At 37.2% G+C, this 21,241-nt stretch overlaps 1 protein-coding gene across 1 annotated transcript in view; it reads left to right on the top strand.

The window, feature by feature from the left end:
• FBXL4 (F-box and leucine rich repeat protein 4) overlaps positions 1-21,241 on the top strand; it is a 49,219-nt gene that overhangs the window by 1,997 nt on the left and 25,981 nt on the right. Inside the window, exons 3-4 of the mRNA XM_074150651.1 lie at positions 8,254-8,599; positions 16,408-16,652. Coding sequence (XP_074006752.1) covers positions 8,254-8,599; positions 16,408-16,652 — 591 coding nt within the window. The remainder of the gene's footprint in view (positions 1-8,253; positions 8,600-16,407; positions 16,653-21,241) is intronic.

Below are 21,241 nucleotides of genomic sequence, written 5' to 3'. Positions count from 1 at the left end.
CATGCTTCAGGTTGTAGGTATAGTACAATTAGGCCCTATAACTATTCTCATGGAAATGAATAAAGTAAACATCCAAATTCAAGGAACAGTGATAGGTCAAACTAGTAATAACAGGCCACCTAACTTCAGAAGTAGGAGTGAGTTTGGCACTGTAATACAGAACTTTATAGCATGGTACGTGGTGAAGGCAGCTTTTAAGACACTTGAACTTCAAACCTAATGTGAAATTACTTTTGGCCAATTACTCTGTGAACTTTCATTTTACTTTTTCATTTTATGGTGTAGATTTTGCTTCTTTATTTTATAGTGTAGCACAGATTTATGTAGATTACTTCTGTAAGTGTTGGTAATATTGCATTAGAGTAATAGTAAGTTAGTGTGCTGCAGGGCAATACAAGGATATAATTCCGAGTAATAAGCTAATACTATTTTATGAAAATGTCTGTCTAGGTTTTGGTTCATAAAACAATACACTTTTTTTTCGTTTTGTGTAAAGACCAAGAAGTGTTGAAGGAAAGCTCAAGAAACGTTATGTGAAGGAGCTATTAAGTAAGGTGCACTGAAAAGAGAAGATTGTTCAAAGAGCTAAAAGAAGATGGAAATTAAAATATTAATAGAAAACTTCTTGGGATGTGCTTTATGACTTCTCTTCAGGTGTGGTTAGAGTGAGAGCTCAGACTTTACCTTCTTCATGAAAAAGGATGAAGTTTCTGTAGGACCCTGCTTTGTAGGCAGGAGTATTTTCTGTTCTGCCTACCTAGGTTAACAAAGTTTTTGGTTAGAAGAAGGAAGTTAGAAGGACTATTTTTTTATTTTTTTTTTCTTTTGGCTCACCTTTCCTCAGCAGGACTTGTCTGTTCAGAGCTGTGCATTTGGTTTGTCTCCTCCTTTCTTCCAAAGGAGACAAATGTGTCTTATGCACAGTGTCTTGAAGAGAAGATGAAGGAAGCCTTTCTCTACATGAGATATGCAGTATTTTTTCTTTGTCCGTTTTCTCACCTTTATGAGGGGAATATGAAGAGTTGCAAGAATACTATCTCTTTTCTGCTTTGGTTCTTGGTCCCTTGTTTTCACTTCCAAGAATTTGCTGAGATGTTAACTAAGAATTGTTTTTTTGAAGGTGGAATGCTGCTGATAATATCAGGTGATTCTGCGTTTCACTGATGTTTTGGACTTGAAGAACTGTCATACTATTTTCTTCTGTTAAAAAAGACTGTGTCCTAGTTACTCAAAGGGCACTTAGAACCTTGTTTTCCTCTTCTATTTTGACAGTCAATTTTAAATCTCCTTATTACCTAAAACCCTTAAGGTTTTAAACCCTTTTTTGCTGTGTTTTATCTGCTGACTCTGGATCTGTTTCTTTCTGAACACCAATGTAGAAAGTGCAGGTCATTAGAAAGGTTCCTTTTCACCACTTCTTACTTTGATATGAAAAGGCCAAATTAATGGTAGAGTCAAAACCAGCATTTGACCATCAAAAATGGTGGAGGAAAAAGTCTGTTGAGACTTGTTTAAATGTTACGCTTAGATTACTCAGCTGGACTAGTATAATGCACTTTTTTTTCCCCTCTTTGTTTAGTGTTTAAAACATCATTTCATCCAAGACATTGCTCTGTGCAAAAGTTGCTAACTTACAGGAGGCTCTGTAAGCACTTGGTGCACTGCAGTCCTTGCTCAAGAGGACTTTATATATTCTTGTAAAAAAAAAAATGGCTGTAGCCCACATAGTTGGCTAATGTGTTGCTGTGTTGCTCACTTCCACTCAACGTGGAAGAACAATTTACACGGGTGGTCAGAATAAGGTCTTTAGTCATGTTCTTGTGGTGCTGGTGTGTTGAATACTGCTACCAGTTACAGCTTTGTATGACACTGTCTCAGATGAGGTCTATTCACAATCTTTTTAGAGGTAGGATCAGCTCTTCATGGAATGGGAATAAGCCTTTATTTTTCCAGAATGGAATGTAACAGTTCCTAAGTAATTCTAATGCTTAAAGCACAATAGTTAATTTGAAATTTTTTCATTATTTATGCCAATTGATTTTATTGGCATAAAAATATTTTATGCCAATTATTTATGCCAATTTATTTTTCATTATTTTAACCAGCTTCCAGTCATTTGAAGATTCTCTGTCCTCTCTTTTGCTGCTTTAAACACAGAAGACATCCCTCTCCTTCATAAAACAATTTTTAAAAATCATAAACATCAGAGAAACTGCCGTCTTTGCACATGGAGACCTTTTGTGCTTTTTGGCACTGCCACTCACACCTTGACTGGTGAGAAGCGTTTGGCAGTTTCTTAAACTATGTTAGTGTCCATCTACAAATTTCTTACATGAATTATCTGCTTGCAGAAAATCCAAGCAGAAATTAATAATCTGAAGTTAAGGGAATATTGTAGTATATAGTCTCCGTTTTTATGTGGCAGAGAAATCCCTCCCTTTTTTGTGTTGTGTTGTGCTATGATTATTATACTGGTGTTGCCTTGAGATTTGCACTGGGGTGCACATTCTGTGTACGTAGGGTTTGGTGACAGTGCCGAGTCCCTCTTTGGCCGGTGGAAGAGGCAGAGCTCCACACGGGCGTGATGGGGACACTGCACCTGACGGTGGCATGAGCTGAACCCAACCAAGAGAATTTTATTTGTTCCTCATAGTGTATTAGATTGATGGACAAGATATAGCTAGCTTCTGAGATGAGGAAGATGTTTTGTTTCCTGGGTGTTGTGTTGGTTTTTTTTTTTCCTCCTCATTTACCCAGAAGGCTTATCCTTGGTGAGCCCCTAATGGCTGCTTTGGTGTCAGCCCTTCTGAAACGTCCTGATACTCCTAATAGCAGCTGTCAGAGAGGAAGAGTTTGTGTGTTTTCAAATGGGAGCTTTCAAGTCAGAGATAATATTTTCAGAAGTTTTTCAACTTTCTTCTTTTACAAAAATAACTTTGCTGCTTAAATTTGGAATATAAAAGAAAAAAAATTGGTCTGTGTTCTTCTTCTGTCGTGGTCTTTTTTTAACTTAATTTGACAGTTTCTCTTATCTCATGTACGTTATAGTGACACCACATATTCATATGCTTTTATAAAAGCTCAAAACCAGAGATTCCTAACTAGTCTGGGATGTGTGGCAGTGCTTGGGGTGATGTTTCACAGCATATGTCCTTACTGCTATGCCATGATTACTTCTTTAGTAGATTGGAGATTGTTTTATGATTCTTTTTTTCCTTGTTTTCCACAGATAAAGTACAACACTGATTAGGTTGTTTCTCACAGGTGAGATACTGTGATCATTTGACTGGTTGGGAGCAGTTCCAGAAGTACCAGAGGCAGCATTCTGCCTTTTCTGTTCCCACCGTTTATTTCTATTTAATATAATTTCTTTCATGTCATTTAGAATTTTGCTAGATGCACTTTTGAGCAAAATTCTGGGTTTGATTTGTAGGTGAACAGCTTGGCTCAGTATTCCCTAGCTTAGCTGTGTTTGCTGCTTGTGATGTTCCTTACTCTTTCTGAAGGTCTTGAAGCCTGTAGAGGCAGAAGCTGCTGCAACCAGAGGAGCTGGCTAAGGAAGATGGACAAAGTAAAAGGCTCCCTCTCCTTCCATTAGGGAGTTCATTTTATTTAGGCATTAGGTGCTCTCTCTGGAAGTAAGATCCAAGTGGGAATGCTGCAGATTTGTTTGCTGACAGCCAGGATTGGGATCCAAATGTTTGATGAAAAGAAAATCCTCCCTTCTGATAAAGGGATTGAAGCCAGAAAGGCAGTGTACTGAATATGAAAAATCGAGAGTCTTTTGCTTGTAGAGAGTGGCATTCAGATGGTTCTTCCGTTCTACCTTTTCTTCCCTGTGAATCTCAGATGAGGGCACCCAAAAGACTGCTGATACCCTCAACACATCAGAGTGTGATAAGGGACCTTCAGGGCTGTATCTCACCTATGTGTAACACACAACTTAAGTTCTAGCCGTTTGCATCCTTACTTATAACTTGTTTTGACATCTTCAGGGAAACAGCTTTTTCTTGTCCACATGATTGTCATAGAGGAATGAATTTTGGGTTCATGGGACACAGTTGTTTTTGAGAAACCCTTAAAAAGCTCGTGTGGAAAGGGCAGTTATTTGAAATATCTCTTGCTATTTTAAATGCCCTGAGCATTCTTGGAGTCCTGTCTGCACTCTCTGGTATTTCAGAATTGAACTCTCAAAGTAGAAATGAAAATCTGTGACATATTCCCCCTTATCACCTTGATCTGAATGGTTTTAAAATCGTTCTCGTGATCACTGTTCCCTGCCTTTTGTATTTACAAACTCACAGCTGTGGCCAGGGGTGCGCTTTCCAGGTTGTGTTGAACTTAGGGTGTTGAAGCATCCCTGCCATGTTAGCAGGCAGGAGGTGTTTTCTTGTAAATAATCTACAGATTATTTACAGAGCATTTGCTTGGATAAGAGCGGATGGGATGTATTATAATCACACATCATGATTAGAATTGCCAAAATGGCAAATTTTGCAACAAAGGTGTGGTCATATTATTTTCTGAGTTTCCTTATGTTCTCCTTGTTGGTCTGTCTGAAACTTTTTCTCTTCTTTTGACTTTAAACACAGCTATAAGTTTCTTGGAACAGGGCATTTATTTTTTTGCACTTGAAGAGCACGTAGTGCTTTATTCACTTTCTACACCAATCTCAATTTTAAAATGCAAGAAATCTCAGCAGATTGCAGGCAAAGTTTAATCTTGTCTCACTGGAGAGGAATATGATTACTTTTTCTAGGAACCACTTTTCCAAAGAATTTTTCTTATTATATATTTTCTTCAGAAGTAACCAGGTCTACTCAGGCATCATCTGAACCCTTACAAAGGTTTCCAACAGGATTAGGTGAACAAAAAATTAAACAAGCATTAAATAGATGCTCTCATTTGACGCAAACCTTGCAAACATGTTTCTCAGCCTAAAAACCAGTAGACTGTATTTTCCTTCACAGTGAGGGAAGGAGAATGGGAATAATTTATTTATTTATTTATTTGGCATATAAGCGTATGGAGTCTTTAGTATCAGAAATTTGAGTAGAATGAGTTCCTGGCTATCTTCATGAGGTAGAGAGAAATCTAATAGAAAAACTGAGTCCATTAAAGCTGAATGGAAAAACTTAACTTAAAGTCCTCATTTCCTTCAATCACTAGAGAAAATAATAAAGATGTTACTGCCTCTCATTCAGGCTTTGCATAGCAGTATGAAGACAGAGTTTTTAAGACAGTTTTTAACAGGTTGTTGGTGAAACCTTACCAAAGCACTCTCACTGCAACAACTTTGATCTGTTGTTACTGTGTATCTGCCAGACTTGAGGACAAATGGTGTCCTACCTTCAGTCATTTGATTCAGCTTGATTTTTTTTGAGAGCTACCTAATTAACTTGAAGAGGTGAGAGGGAAGGAGTATTCCTTTGACTTCTCTGTAAGTATTTGTTGGGATTCAGTTTCTCTTTGTTTTGGGTTAAATAGTTATCAAGCATCTTAAGCTTGGAACGAATGCAGGCGCCCTTATTAGGGAAGCTGATTTTGGTACGCACCCTCAAACCAGCACTGTCTGTCAAAATGGCTTTCTTCTGAAGGATTTTGAAATGGATGGCCATAACAAAAAAAAAAAAAAAAATAATGCTTCAGAACAGAAGAAAGCTTACTGAAGCCTTTAGGAAGTTTAGACTTTTTTGATCCAACTGTGGAGTCTTCGCTCCCATTCAGATTACATGTAGCTCATTTATGTGTCAAAGTGCCTCTCCTGGATGAAGTGACCACTTCCAATTGCAGTAATGGATGTAGTAAGGGTATGCCTACACTCGGGAGGAGTATACCAACTCTGACTCAGAGCAATTGCTGTGGCCTGTTCTTGTGTGCGGTGCCACCAAGGGGGAGAAGAACATCAAATCAACCTGGTAGACTTGAGGTTTTCCAGTTAAACCAACAGTGAACTCCTTTAAAGTTAGATTGGTGAACTGTTGATGAAAAGAAACCAGTATGACAAGGACAGTGAAAAATAGTCACCAGTCCTGTTGTTCATCAGCACTTGGTATGTCATGTGGAGTTTCATAAGACTGTAAAAAGTCGTGCTCCGTGTCTTTCCTTTACTCTTCTCTAGTTTATTACAAAAGACTGGGAACTAGAGAAACTGCTTGCTGAAGGAGGTTATTACTCTGCAATTTGATGAACGTAGACCTCCAGTTGCATTATTTTTTTCCAGAGCTCTGCTACTGCTAGATAATTCTCTCTCCAGGGCACCAAAGGAGAAGTCAATAACTGAGACACATTCTGTTAAAAGTTGATGGTCCAGTGTGTGCTAAATTAGTGAAAAAATAGGCTTGAGTTTCCTTAGGGATAGTTTGAGTGGGTACGTGAAAGTGTCTAAGCAAAATGTCAGATGGTGATCTGGATGTGCTCAAGAAAGGTCATGTGCGTTGCCAACACTATTTGCTCAGGGAATCGACCTGTGCGAGAGTGTGTGACAGTGGGACTACATCTGTTACTTTTTGCCATGAGTTGACATTAATTTCCTAAATGAATGAATTCTTCTCTTAGTCGTAAGTCTCTCTTATAAAAAAACTGTTGACCTTAGAGTAGACTTGTACACTCTTCTACATTGGTACTTTCTGATGTGCCATATATTCAGCAGCCTGGCATATTTGGTTTTAGTTCATGACTTTCTTTTTTCCTTTGACAGAAGACTTCTGCAGGCCTCTCATTCTGCTGTAAGGTATTTGTGGAGAGCAGCATGATGTAGGATAGGAAAATTTATCTGTTCATACCTGAAAATGTCCCTCGTGAAATGGAAGTTTCAGCTGATAACGATTAATTTTCCTATCCTTGAAACAGTAGCAAATATCAAGCTTCTAAGCCTTATTTATACTGTGTTTTATGTTTTAATGAAAGTCCTTACATATATTTTACTTTTTGGCATGATGGACAAAGTTTAAGCATTTTGTTCTGGAAAATAAAGCATGTTTGATTAAGTGTTTCTAATTATTATTTTTTTTCCCCTGTGTGTTCTGCAGTGTATGTCAGTGTTGAGCAATACTTGTGAGTTCAGAGTATAGTGGTATCTGGCAGGGAAAGCCGAGATGCTGAGGTACTAGGGAGCAGATACGTTTCTGAGACCCATGTGACAAGACAAGTACCTTGAGAGAAATCCTTGAAGCTGGGACTAGGGTGATTGGAAAAAGATGGAGTAGATGTGGAAGTGTCTGGAGTAGCAGCAGTGGCTTCTGGAGGCTTCCTTCTTTAGGAATTAACTAGACTTGAGGGAGGAGAAGATGGCCATCAGTGGCTGAAGGACCTCTAAAATCCATTCACTGGATTAAGGACTCGTGCAGATCTAAAGAGCATGTGTCTGTTTTTAGGCCTTTTGACAAGTTTGTGAGCACTCAAGACAAATGAATATAAGACTTGGTTCTCCAGATTACTCAATTGGCAGCAGGTTTCACTGTCATTTACTGGAGGAGATTTGAGGTCTGTGTGTGAAAGTACGGACATACGGAAGTTCTCCGTCACTGGACCAAAAAGGAGAAAAACTTTTCAGTTTAGCAGTTTGGAAATTCTAATGTTTTTTTTGCAAAAAGACTCTTTTAAAAATGACTTGATTCTATTATCTTTGGTGATTTGACAGTGAATTACTTTTAAAAGGAATAGTTTGCTTGCCCAGACAGATAAGCAAAGTAAAATTTAGATTTTTTTTTTTTTTTTAAATGATTTGCAATGCGCCAATTTGAACAGGTTTGATGTTAAAGTCTGAGCTGCGGGTTTTTCTCTTTTTTATCTTTTTTGTGAAAAATTGGTGGAAAATAGGAGAGGTCAGCTGACTGTATATATGAGTTACCTGTCAAGACTGTTCCCTGCATACTTACACTAACACGCCATTGTTATGGAGAGGTCTGTAATCTATTTGTTACAATTGCCTTAATTGTGAGGTGTTAGAAAAACTTGTGTGTGAATGACGGTACTCTAACACAAGTGTGTGACTGAGTATGTAGCTTGTTTTGTTAGTTAGCAATGCAGAGAAAATATGCTAAAGTCATGAATTAGTGTGCCCTGTTAAATTCATCCTTAGGATATTTACCAAATCTAGGGGAAAGTAACAATTTTCCTTGTCTTTTCAACCATGTTTCTCACTTGTTAAATACTTCTGACAGAGAAGTGCTCTTGCTGTGTTCAGGAATTGCTTTAGTAACTTTGATTTTAATCCCTGTACTGTCTGTGTGTGCAATTTTTCTTTCACAGGTGGGAAATCCTTTGGTCCGAGGCACCTACAAAGGTGAATGGTCCTCAGGCTCGGCAATTCACACCTTGTATCAAACAGATAAACTTTCCCACAAACTTAATCCGACTGGAAGTGAACAGCTCTCTTCTGGACTATTACACAGAGTTGGATGCAGTAGTACTACACGGTGTGAAAGAGAGGCCTGTGCTTTCACTGAAGACTTCGATGATTGATATGAACGATATTGATGAAGATGAGGATGAAGAAAAGTATGGCTGTGGAATGGACACCCTTAATAAACAGTTCAGCATTGTTACCCTCAGGGAATGGCCGACTAACGGATATTTTGATAAACTGCCTTATGAGGTAAGAAAAATGTGTCTATACTCAATGCCTTTGTCTTGATTGTTAAGGGTGCAAAGGTGATTTATAGGGTACCGGTCAAGATTGTTGTTTTTTCCAGTTAGAGTTTCTTGCATTCTTTTGTGACTCTCCTGCAGTTATGGTATAGTTATACCTGAATTATGTGAGTCTGTCTAATTCCACGGATGGATATTAGCAAGCCGCTTTGGTGGTATCTGCAGTTATTGCACTTCTATATCTCAAGAACCTACCCACTCACACACAGTTTTTACAGCAGTTATTCTAGCCTTGAATTTCTAGCTCTTGAACTTAAAGCTTCTGGTGGTTTTCTGGTAGTTTTAGTCCTCATGCTTGACGAAGAAGATATATAAAAGCAACAGGAAAAGATCAAATCAAGATCTAGAAGTGGAAATAGTTTGTAATGGGCTAAAAGTTTCTTTTTCTGTTATCTCTCTTACAAAAACCTAGAACTTTGTTCTTGAAGCTACCGTAATATTTTCATATTATTATGAAATAAGCTTCTTTCATCCAGCTAAGTTTTGGATCATGGTGCAGGTAAAAAGCTGTACTTCTGTACACCGTCTTGTTTTCTTGTTTGCTATTTTTTTTATTCTATCGTTACCACAGAAAACAGTTGTGAAGAAACTACTCCTTTCAGATCCCCTGGCAGCGGGACAGTTGCGAGTGTGCTCAGTGTCAGCGTAGATAAATATTTTCACTCCTGTAATTTCCATTATAATGAGATTGTGAAGTATGATTGCTGAATATTGCGTGCAGGCCAGGAAATTCTCAGCAGGGTGTAGCCGTCTGTGGAGGCTAGTACCCTGCTTAGAGTCAGAATTGTCAAACGAAGTAATTGTCTTCACCTCTCCTGAAATAAACAGGGTTTGCACGTAGTGAAAAGGAGCCTTTACTTGCTGGTCAGACCTCTGGACTTGGGCAGAGACATGATTGTTCCTGCTCTTCAGTGTCCTGAAGTCTGGCCAAAGGACCAAGTGCTTTTTTACTGCAGTAACTCATCAAATGCTCAGAGCGCTTGTGGCTCCACTCAGACTTGCTTTTGAAAGCGAAGGGAGGATGCCGAGAGCTGCTGTCACTTTCAGAAACAGGTGATCTAATCAAATAGTATTTTGGTTTTGTTACATATTTTGGCTCTAAATTCCCCAGTTCAGCACGTGAAGGCCAAGGTTGGGTGATGGTGTGCCCTAGCAACCTGCAGAAGTTTGCTGTGCTTGTAAAGAGGAAAGAGAGAGGAGGAGAACTTAGCAACTCTCTCCCATCTTTCTCCTGTGTATTATCTTTTCGTCTTGAAGCCTTCTTCAGTTCCTGAGTTTGGGTTGGTGGTTTGTTTTTTTGTTTGTTTGTTTTTGGTTGGTTGGTTGGTTTGTTGTTGCTGCAGTGGAATAATAAATATGGATACTAAGCTACTGAGGTAGCTCTAGTCTTGCTTTTTTTTCCCCCGTAGTCCATATAGTGTTCAATATATGTTTTACTGGTGGTGCTTGTATATCAGGACTGAAGTAAAGAAAGTACTTTGCATATGCAAAGGTGCAGTTGATTCCAGAATATCTTAAAACATATAACTGTGTCTGAAAGTTTGAAAATGTGTTGATTTTAGTCATTCAAATAAATTAATTGTAGAGAAAATGATTTAAGTCTAGGAAGTCTTGTTTGAAAAGGCTGAATAAATTGATTTGTAGTCTAGTAGACTACCAGAAAGATCAATTAATCTCTTTGCTGTTCCATGTGATTATACATGTTAAGATTTATTTTCCACAAATAATTTAGGAAGTATTTGTGTAGTCCTGTTACTCCTGCGAAACTTCTGCCTCCATGTACTTTATTGTGCTTTTCTGCTTTCCTGTTTGTGTACCATCTTTTTTTTATCCATTTTTAAACATGTTTGGTTTCATGAATGCATTTATGTGGTCTATCAATATCAAGCACACTTTTTTTTTCTTCTGCTTTGATTTAAAGAAACTGAAAATAGGGGTGGAATATTTATCAGAAAACTACAAAAGACTATTTCTGGATTGGTTTTGTTGACAGCAGAAATCCCAGTCTCTTACTTTCTTGGTCCAGCTGGAAGGTTTGGGTATCGGAACAACAAAAGTGTTGTACTTTGTAGTATGACAATTTTTTATCAGATCGGATACGGGAGCAGTACTCTGTGTGCTGTCTTCAAGACTGACAAGTGTCAGATTTTCCTGGGTAGCGTTCGAACCTTGTAATGATGAAGTAAGATACCTGCTGACTCCCTCCAGTTTTGATTGATACATTACATGAAAAATTGTATCTTTTATACGTTTTTGTTGATTGTGAATGTGTAACTGTCCTAAGTCTTTGTACATATGCCTATTTTTATTTGAGCTGTTTCAGGCTTTTTCATACTACCCTCCATAATTCACAAAATACACAGGCTGAAAGGTCTTCTGTGCTAATCTTAAAGTAGGCAGCAGCCTACTTGTTTTGCCTTCAGCCTTTGTTTTGCCTTCATTGTCTTTCTGAAACATCCATAGACTATCCTTTCATAGACTTTGTTGTTCCTCAAAATGACATTAGGGATGGCTTGCTGCAGTGTGAGCTCTAAAAACATTGTAAGAGTCTAGATTGCTCCTGCCAACAAAAGAGAAAAATGCTCAAGTCCTGGGGCACAAACTTCCTTAGAAAAAAGTGTAAAATCTTGGATGAACGAGGTGAGAGAATTTTCCTTCCCTGCTCATGGATGGTGTTAACCAGCCCTTAGTAGCTGTGAAGTACTTGTAGTATCATCTGTTCTCCAGAATTACCTTAAAATGGAGGAAGGATTTTCTAGGAGACACTTCATGTCCTCGTCTTTCTTCCCAGTTACCTTTGACTAACGTGCTTTTTGTAAAGTGGAAGAAGTAAGGCCTTAGTCTTAGTTGGCTTTACAGGAATGCTTGAGACCTGAAGGCCTGACCAAGTTAAAAGCCTTTGAGAAAGGTGAGGAATACCTGCCACAGCGTGCCTGTTGTGCTGTTTCAGATTCACCGAGATGTGCCAGGTACCAAGAACCTAACTCTTGTTCTCTGGAGAGGAGAGTCAGGAGAAATCCTGCATGCTGCAGTCAAAAAGATATTTTTTTAATATAAATTTTTATATAAAAAGATATAAATGACATCTTTTTCATTGCTTGAAGCCAGTTTTTCCTAAAGCTGCCTACAAGATTTATGAGCTGTTCGTGTCTACTGGGGAAGTGAATTTCACCGTTAAATGTGGATTTGGCACCTATGTTCCAGGAAAATGGGTCTTGAATGTAAGATCTGCATACCTTAAATGATACTTAGATAGAAGACTTGGAGCAATAAGCAGGAGCATTTTCAAGTGCCATACACTTTTATCCCTCAACAGTAAACTTCTTAAATCTTTCCAGAACAAATCATAGAATCACAGAATGGTTTAGGTTGGAAAGAACCTTAAAGATCATCTAGTTCCGACCCCCTGCCATGGGCAGGGACACGTCCCACTAGACCAGGTTGCTCAAAAGCCCCATTCAACCTGTCCTAGAACACTTCCAGCGATGGGGCATCCACAGTTTCTCTGGGCAGCCTGTTCCAGTGTCTTGCCATTCTGACAGTAAATAATTTCTTTCTAGCATCTAAACTAAATCTACCCTCTTCCAGTTTGAAGCCATTACCCCTTGTCCCATCGCTACACTCCCTGACAAAGAATCCCTCCCCGTCATTCCTGTAGGTTCCCTTTAGGTACTGGAAGGCTGCTATGAGGTCTCCCCAGAGCCTTTTCTTCTTCAAGCTGAACAATCCCAACTCTCTCAGCCTGTCTTCAGATCCTTTTCTGTTCTTTGGATCAGGAAAGGGCTTAAAACCTTTCCAGCCTTCCGTTGCTGAGAAGGTCAGAGCCTATAGCCTGGTGATAGAAAGCCCGTTCCACCAAAGCGTGTTATGTGAATAGGATAAAGAAAAGAGAGACTTAAATGGTTGTGTTTTGTAAAACAGTTGCATGATCTGCTTTTCATGTGTTCACCTGCACTATTAAATGTGTAGGCATTTGCTTGTGCGAGCTATAGGATTGTGGAACTAGGGACTGTGTTTTCTTAAACTGTATTGAGGAACCTCAAAAGCCCTAGAACACCATCTTCTCCTTCTAGCCTTCTCTCTTTGCCTTTTTGTGCATGTATCCTTTGTCCTTCATCCGAGCATGTCTTAATATCAGTTCTAATTGAGTCTAAGCTGTGGCAGCTCAAGCTGCAGAATGAAAGAATTTCAAGTTCTTCATTTGTGTGTTTCTGGATGAGCGGTTTGTGGAGGCCAATGGATTTTCATATTGGAGGGACTCAGCCTGAAGAACTGAAAGAGGAAATTTGTAGAAAGTGGAGATGTTCTAGGTTTGACCAGTATCCAACCATTATTTTCTGACTAAATCAACTTCTGCATTATTGTGCTGTAACCACAGAAAATATTTTATTGGGTACAAATGATTATTGCTTGCTGTTATTCACCAAAAAATACTTTAAAAAGCTGGAGAAACTTTTGGGTAGGTAAGTACTATTAGGAGCTATACCATTGGTAAATTTTTATCCCATCTGTTGAAGAGTGTGATGGAGATCCTGTTTGAGCTTATAAGCCATCTTTGCAGGGTGAGACGTCTGGGTTTTTAAGATGTCATATTTTTTAATTGATAATTCAATATATAGGCATATATTTAAGACTCTGCAATCGAGGACTATGATCATGATAAAACACACATGGATCAGGTATGAATCAGGATCTTTTTTGTGTGCAAACAGCACGCAATGAAATTGTATACTGCTGTTTGTTGTGGAGAATTATGATTTGGAAACCTCCAGTTTTTGGAGTGGGTGTTGATCTATCACATCTCTAAAGCTGGCATGTACCATGTTTGCCCTGGAAATGGGAGAGAAAGTACTTTTGTACTTTCGGTCTATCATAGCCTAAAAAGGCAATCAGTGTTGTAAAAATGATATTTTGTTTTCCTCTTTATATTTCTTTGTGTTGTTTTTCCAGTAAACTTTTTTTTTTACTGATCGATTCATGAGTAAGCGTGAAACAGCAATGCTTGCCATATTTTTTTCGTAAAAGCAGTTGTTTGTAGGAAACTGTTACAAAATTCGTTTTCATACTTGATTCTGCAGGATTCTTGGCATCACCATGAACACAGCGTAGCGCAATACAGTGCATCAGGTCCCATACTTATTATGTATCAAATTGTACTTTATGCGAGGATACACATACCTGAAAAAACAGATTTCTGATGGACACCAGACTCCAGACTAACGGTGATTAATGGTTATTAGCCTGTAGGTTTGGAACCTGTTATCTTTGTTTAATTAATAGCCGGAAAGACAGTGCTTTCTATCTTAATGTCATAGTAGTGACATTTCATTATTTTTTTTTTATTCTAAATATTATGAAGTAGCATAATTTCAGTAAAAAATAAAGGAGGATTTTTTTTTCTGATTAAGACGTTCATGTGGTAAGAGATTTCATCCCAGGTGTGGAAAGATTGCAACATCCTGCATGTTATGAAATATTCATTGAAGTCATCAGTTAGCGTAAAGGGACATTGGCGAGGCATTTATAGATTCATTCACCTTTATTTTACTGCTCAAAAGCCACAACATATGTTTGTTTTCCATTGAACAAAATTTGTGTTACTTTGTTTTTCTCAAACATTATTACACCACATTAATTGTAGACATAATTTTAGCTAACTGTGCAGCTTTTGTTGCTGAGCTCTAGAAAGCTTACAAAAAAGGCATGGGAAAAATCTGAGAGAAAAGACATTCATAAAATAGATATTTAGTTGGCTTACAGAGTGTGAAATAGCTGAAAGATCACAAAATAGCTCGAAGCCATCTTTCAGAATATAGAAAATTATTTAAAGTGAATTGAAGACCTTAGAAAAATAGGTATATGTTGAGGTATCTAATACTAGAATGATAAGCAAAACTGTGCTAAGCAACTTCCAAGCTGGAGTCTGGATCTGATCCAAGCAAAAATCAAGATATTAACTTGGGATTATATCTATGTTAGCTCTGAGTTAATTTCCTCTCTCTCTGATACCAAAATCCCAACAAACTAAATGTCAGTTGGGAGCAAACTTTGTTGATCATAATATATTAACTGCAGTTTTTATATATATAATATATATATATTGCTGTCACATTGAAATGCCTACACAGATCCTGTGCATCAAGCTGAGGTGAGAGTTCCAGGCACCTGCAGATACAAAAAGCCTGGGCTGTTTTTAGGGGGAAGGAGAAATGAGGAGAAGGGAAGAGGGAAGACTTGAAATCAGGCTTGAGAGAAGCTGGAGTATATGCAAACACTGTATTTTGGCATTAAAGTTAGATTTTTTTTTTTTGAAGAGTTGTAGATTGTGTTTGAAATCTAAATACTAAATCTGGAGCTGAGTAGGAAGTAACATTTTTCATTTTGCAGGAAGTTGGATTGTTTTCTTATTTCTTCTTTTCCCAAAGTGAAGGGGGGAGGAGGAAGGTAGCTGCATAAACTGGTACGTTGGAAGCACAATCTGTTTGGATCTCACAAAAAGCTTCATTTTCATTTTATGTCAAGCATTTTATGCTGATTTTTGGCAGCTTTGTCTTATGAATCCTTATAAGACATTAAAATGAAACATTATGGTATTTTGAAAGGGCCACAGGACTCTTCAGTTTAAGCTGGTTTGTGAGTTGTGTTTTTTGTGTTTTTTTTTTTTCTTTTTTAATTTACACTGACTCATTTCAGTGAGTTATTGTTTCTTACTCTGCTTGAAAACATTTAGTCAATTTTAGTTACATAACTTGAGTGCAGGTACTTATAGGTGTTAAAGACAGCCCTGGTAAAGTAAACATTATTTTTTAGATTGCATTTTTCAAGTGTATTTTCTCTCCGTTTCCAAGCTAAAGGAGATCCTTTTTGTTGAACGTTTTTGTTATTTCCTAAAGTGAGTATTTATGTGTCTGTGTGTGCTGTTCTTCCTTCAGAAAGGAAAACAGAATGATAGGAGATGGGATGTTTCTTAATTTCTGAGTGTGGGATAAGTCATTACGAAAGCTTATATAAGTGGTGCTAGTTCAGAAGGGCTGGTCATTATTCTGAAGCTGAGATGATTCAATCTGGTAAAGGTGAAAAGGGATTTTTCCTTTCAGATTTGACTCTGGCGTAAATCAAAAATGCTCCCAAAGTATTACAGCAAGAAAGAGACTACTTCATAAAAGAAGATCTGAATATGTTGAATTTTTTATGTAGTTGCATAGTCCAGCATGGATGGAAGAGGATATAAGGTAGAAGACAAAACACTGATTTTATTTTTTAAAGCAGAAAGAAGATGAATAAATCTGAAATCAGTTCAAGTTACAGGGAAGCTGGGACGTGGTATGGTTTTTCCATGTACTCTGCAAGTATGCTACCATCTTAAAAAACAAGCCAGAGAAGAAAGAGGATGCCAATTCAGTGTTCTGATAAACGGCAGTGCAGACATTGTGAAGGGAAATATGTAAACATAGTGTTTACATATATATCACTGTTTTAATTAGCATGGGTAAAGAAACTTCTAATTTGAAAGCTTCCTGTCACTTTCATATGCTGAACTGCTTTTTCCTTTCTTGTTTCATATGTTGCCAAATTGAGAAGGCAGCACAGTCCTGTTTAATAGTTAATCAATGATTTATTTGAGAAGTTACTTTAAGTAAAAGGATTTACTTTTCTTTGAAGTTAGAACATCTTCTCTTATTCCTTTGCAGTTTTCCCTTAACATTGCAAGTGTTGTATGACCATCTGTGACTTTTTTTTCTGTTTTTAATATAGCTCATCCAGTTGATTTTGAGTCACCTTACAGTACCAGACCTGTGTAGACTAGCGCAAACTTGTAAGCTACTATATCAACATTGCTGTGATCCTCTACAGTACATTCATCTCAGTTTACAACCTTACTGGGCAAGGATTAATGACACATCCCTGGAATACCTACAGTCTCGCTGCACTCTCATCCAGTGGCTGAATTTATCTTGGACTGGAAACAGGGGAGCCATCTCTGTTTCTGGATTTAGCAGGTCAGTGCTAAAAGTACAGAAGTTTTTTGACAAGCTCTGTTTGCAGAGCTGCTGCACGGTAGTTTCACGAAGTATTTGAAACCTTAATAAAAGACAAGAAATGCCTTTGATTTACTCTAAAGGATGTGGTTGTTATGATGTGGAAAAAAACCCAACAGCTAAACCAGTAAGTGATAGTAGATGTAGCAGCAGAAGTCCATTTCAGTATGTAGAGCCTGCGTGTGCCAAACTGCCTGTGACTGAAAGGCTCCTTCCAGGGGGAGCAGTGTTTTGCTTTCTCCTGCACTTCTAAAAGTCTCCACTAGAACCAAGCTGTCAAAAGTCCGTCTCGGGAAGAAAATGTTTGCAGTTGTTCTTTGTACAGATGAGTCATCGGTAGGGCTGTATTAGAATGGCTGTAGTAATAAACTGATTACAGTGCGTGCTTACAAGGTTCGGGCCCTAAGTAATCACTGGAGTGCAATGTAAATGCAAATATTTTCATAAAAATGATTTAAAACATTAGCCCTGTTGGGAAACGGGGGGTTTAGATGTGCATCTTCCACTGAGCTGAAAATATGACTGTGCTGTAGGTCATTAAAATAGCAAATTTGCAGGGATTCTTCTCTGTATAACAGCCGTGTTTTCTGCTTTCTTAACATATCATTTCTTGCTTCTTTGCTCGTTTGCATTAGTTAAACAGCATCTATCAGTGCATTTCATTTAAGCAAAAATTGCTGCTTCAACTAAGGTAATCAGCAATGGCAGGTGAAAGCAGAACTTCACTGAGAAGAAACAGAAATGTTTAATATATCTTAAAAATATTGCCTTAACTCTCATTTGTTTTCTGAATTAAAAGGTTAAATCAAGTATTCAAACATTTTCTTTCCTTTGGTGCCTGGGTGCCTTCCCTGGGGAAATAAAATAATTTGAAGACATACCTCGTCAAGATGAGAATGTTGCTTCCTTTTTTCCTGACTTTCCAGTATAATCCAAGAGCTCTGTGCTCTTTCGTGCTTGTTGGTAGAAAAAGGAGATAGACATCAGCTAGTTATTGAATTGGGTGCAAACCCTTCTCCTAAATTTGGATTTCATGTTGGATACATTATGCAGAGGATAATTATGCAAGCTTTAATTGAGAATTCAGCTCTGAAGTGCTTGCTTTCTGGTGCTTAGCTATTAAATCTGTCTTTTGGAAACTTAAAGTATGTGTATCTTCATGGTAATTTTTTAAATTTTTTTTTTTGAACATTCAGAACTGCTAAAAATTTTTGTAGTCTTGAAATAAGTGAATGTCCAAATTCAGAGAATTATGAATTTTGCAATTACGGCATTTCTGACTTCCAGTTAGTTGAAAATGGCTTTATTGGTAATGACTTTTTTTTTTTCTGCTTTAGTGCTGAACTAATAGCAGCATTTACGTGTAGTCAGCGTTTCTAAAATAATAAATATTCATTGTTTGACTATTAATAATCTGTGAATAAACATGGTCAATTTATATCCATTATTATGGCTGATATTTATTTATAACGAGGGAAAAGTGTTGTTGGACATTGATACAATTCTGAAGTTATCTCTTTCTAGGAAAAAGTATTTCTTGGGAGAGATATGTGCAGTCTGGGAACAGGAGAATGAAGTTCAATCAGATTTTTGAAACAGTTGTAAACTAAATCATTTTCAGGTGTGAGTTCTGCTCAAAATTTTCACTTCTGAATCAAATATTCTCCACTGTAACTAGGTCTGGTTTTCAAAGTTTTCTTTTTTCTAATACAGAAATAATTTTGCAACTCTTTGTTCTGTAGAAGTGTCTTTTCTAGTAGAATTTCCAAACACAAATTTTCCTTTTGACATTCTTCATCAGCAGATTTGTTGAATTTGCTGGCCTCCAGGAAAGGAAAATTTGCTGCTCCTTTGCTATGGAAGTATCTGTTGATACAGGAGACTTATTAGAACAACACCTGCTTTTTGAAAGCATTAATGTAACTTTCATCAAAAAAGTAGCTTCCTGATGAGAAATACTGTTCCTCAAAGGAGAAATCTGTGAAGTAATGTTTTAGTTTTACTGCCCTGGCTGTCATTAAGAAACCACCACCATGTGGATATTGCAGCATCCAGGACAGGTAGTCATCAACTCCCACAATTTTTCCTTTTGGACTTCTAGACGTTTCTTACGCAGCATGAGTTTTGGGAGATATTACGCAAAACAGAGTTGCCCAAGGATGGAGGTATTTTAACTTCCCAAGGAATATTATTTCACGCTTAAATTTTCTTTCTAGTTTACTCTTCAGAATATGAGTCTTGCAGAGGAGGTTCTCAGTTGGCTGGGGAGAGCACATTGCTGCTTTTATCAGTTCCCCCTGATGTTAACTGTTACTAAAAACTTAATCACAATTTCAGACTGTAATTGTCCTTTGCGGAAATTAATTACTTAGATATTTCTCTCTGTCTCTATATTTAACAGTAGAAGACATGTACCACTACATTGATTAGTGTAAAATCTCTTGCACGAATATTTCTGAATCCGTTTGTGGATTTTTCTTTATCCTGCTCTCTTTGGCTCCCTCTTTGGTCTTGGTATTTTCTACTTCTTGCTGCAACAGAAATTTTTAAATAAGGCAGTGAGGTATGCCTATTGAGTACCAAGCTGCATCTTTTATTTTTTTATTTAATTGGTGAAAAAATCTTCTTGTAACTTGAGGTTGAGTGCAAAAGAGCCTAGATGGCTTATTCCAATACTTCAAGTTTATAAATTTTGTGATAAGTTGCTGCATGAGCGACCAGCAATATCTGTTAAGGCAACTACTTGGAGGTGTCAAGAATTCTGCCTAGAAGTTACAACAATTTGAAGGAGTCCCTTATGCTGTTTTTTAAAAGGCCAGCATATATTTGTCAATTCAAGGAGATAAAAACATTATTTGCTAAATGAAATTTGTAAGTAACTTCACAAACACTACAAATTGCTGCAGTGTAGGAACAGCAGAATGCTAAAACCAAAATACTTCATCCTCATAGATAACAGCATTTCACTTTTACAGGGCCTGGTTTTTATTTTTTCTTTATTTTTGCACTTTTCTCAGCATTTGGTGTCACAGTTGGTACTGTTGAATTCAAAACTTAAGAGTTAGTTTCATTCTTACAACTATACAGTCTAGGTTATGATTTCTGCAAGTCAGGGCATGTTTAAATGCTACTCCTGCTCGAATTTTATTTTGGCAAATATCTTTCAAAAATGTATTTATCTGTGGTTTCTTACGACAATCTTAAAAGAAGTAGTTTGTGTGAATTTGTGTTGCTTTAAAAGGTTCCTATAGACATGATTGTAAGAAATAATTGAAAAAAATTATTTTCTTGCAAAAATGTATTAAAGTAGAATACTTTTTAAAAGAGTAATTTTAAGAACTGTGGCTGAAGGCAAATACTGTATTATCATGAGAAGATAGAATGCTTCAGGCATATGAACATCCCGAGGCAAAGCTGAAGGTATTTTAACTTATTGATAACATCTACTCCTTAGGGCTAAAAATTACTATAGTAAATTTTTCATTTCCGCATATAATGTAGATTAACTAAACTTTATCATTTAGATTGAACTAAAAGTATCCGGAAAAGTGAAAGACAAATGAAAAGAGTATCTGAGCAGTCTCAAGTGTCTGGAATGCAAAGTGACAGGGAATAAACAAAGATTTCACAGCGAGCATTGCATAAGCAGCTTTCTCTTGGCATCAGAGGTACGGTGAATTTCTCCATGCCGGGGGAATAGCAGCGTAGGAGGAGAAGACCTATATAGGAAAAGTGAGGGAAGTTGACTGGAGGTATGCTAAATATCGAGGTGCTCTGAGGTTTAAACAGCTCAAGGGCGATGATAGTTTAAAAATCGAGTTCTGCATGCAGATTCCTTTATATCCGTGATAATGCCATCAGATTGTTTAAACTCTTTTGCTTTAAATATCTGATGTATTAGGATTTTTATTTACTTCTAACATTTTGTACTGTGAAAATGCATTAATGGTGTTTTATTTTCAGATTAGTGATGCAGTGTTTGCATGTCAAAGGAATATTTCTTTAACAATTTTGTTGCTGTTAATATTTGAAGGTTTTAGTCGTTGTTTAATAGAGGTGTATTTTGCCAATGTTTAACTTGGTGAGGCTTTGCTACAAATCAAGCTAGCAGGAAGGTCAGAGAAATTACTGAAACATGCCTCAAATACTCAGTCACAGAAAATAGGAGTAATGTGTGACTTGACAGAGATTCTCAATTTAAAAATCGCATCTGGTTTTGTTGTTTTTTTTTAATTTCCGCATTTTTTAGTAAAACATAGGGTTGCTGTAACTGAGATTAAGTAATAATGTTTGTTTTGCATGTTTTTACTGAAATAGTTTGATCTGTGTTGAGAAAAGCACAGGATCAGGGATTTAATATTCTCCTGTTATGTTTCAATGTTTAAAACATTTTATGCAATGTTTTAAGGTTTGCTGACAAAAAAAAATAGTTAAAAAAGCTGGAGTAGGAAATAACATTATAACAATTAGAATGTCTTAGAGGAAGGGAAGGTGACTTCATTTTAATAACACAATTACGTTAGTCTCTCTCATGCGTGCGTACTCGCATG

The sequence above is a fragment of the Numenius arquata genome, chromosome 7 (assembly GCF_964106895.1).
Source record: "Numenius arquata chromosome 7, bNumArq3.hap1.1, whole genome shotgun sequence".
In the NCBI taxonomy this organism is placed as follows: domain Eukaryota; kingdom Metazoa; phylum Chordata; class Aves; order Charadriiformes; family Scolopacidae; genus Numenius; species Numenius arquata.
The sequence above is the reverse complement of the archived record's forward strand: the minus strand, read 5'-3'. Positions and strand labels throughout refer to the sequence as shown.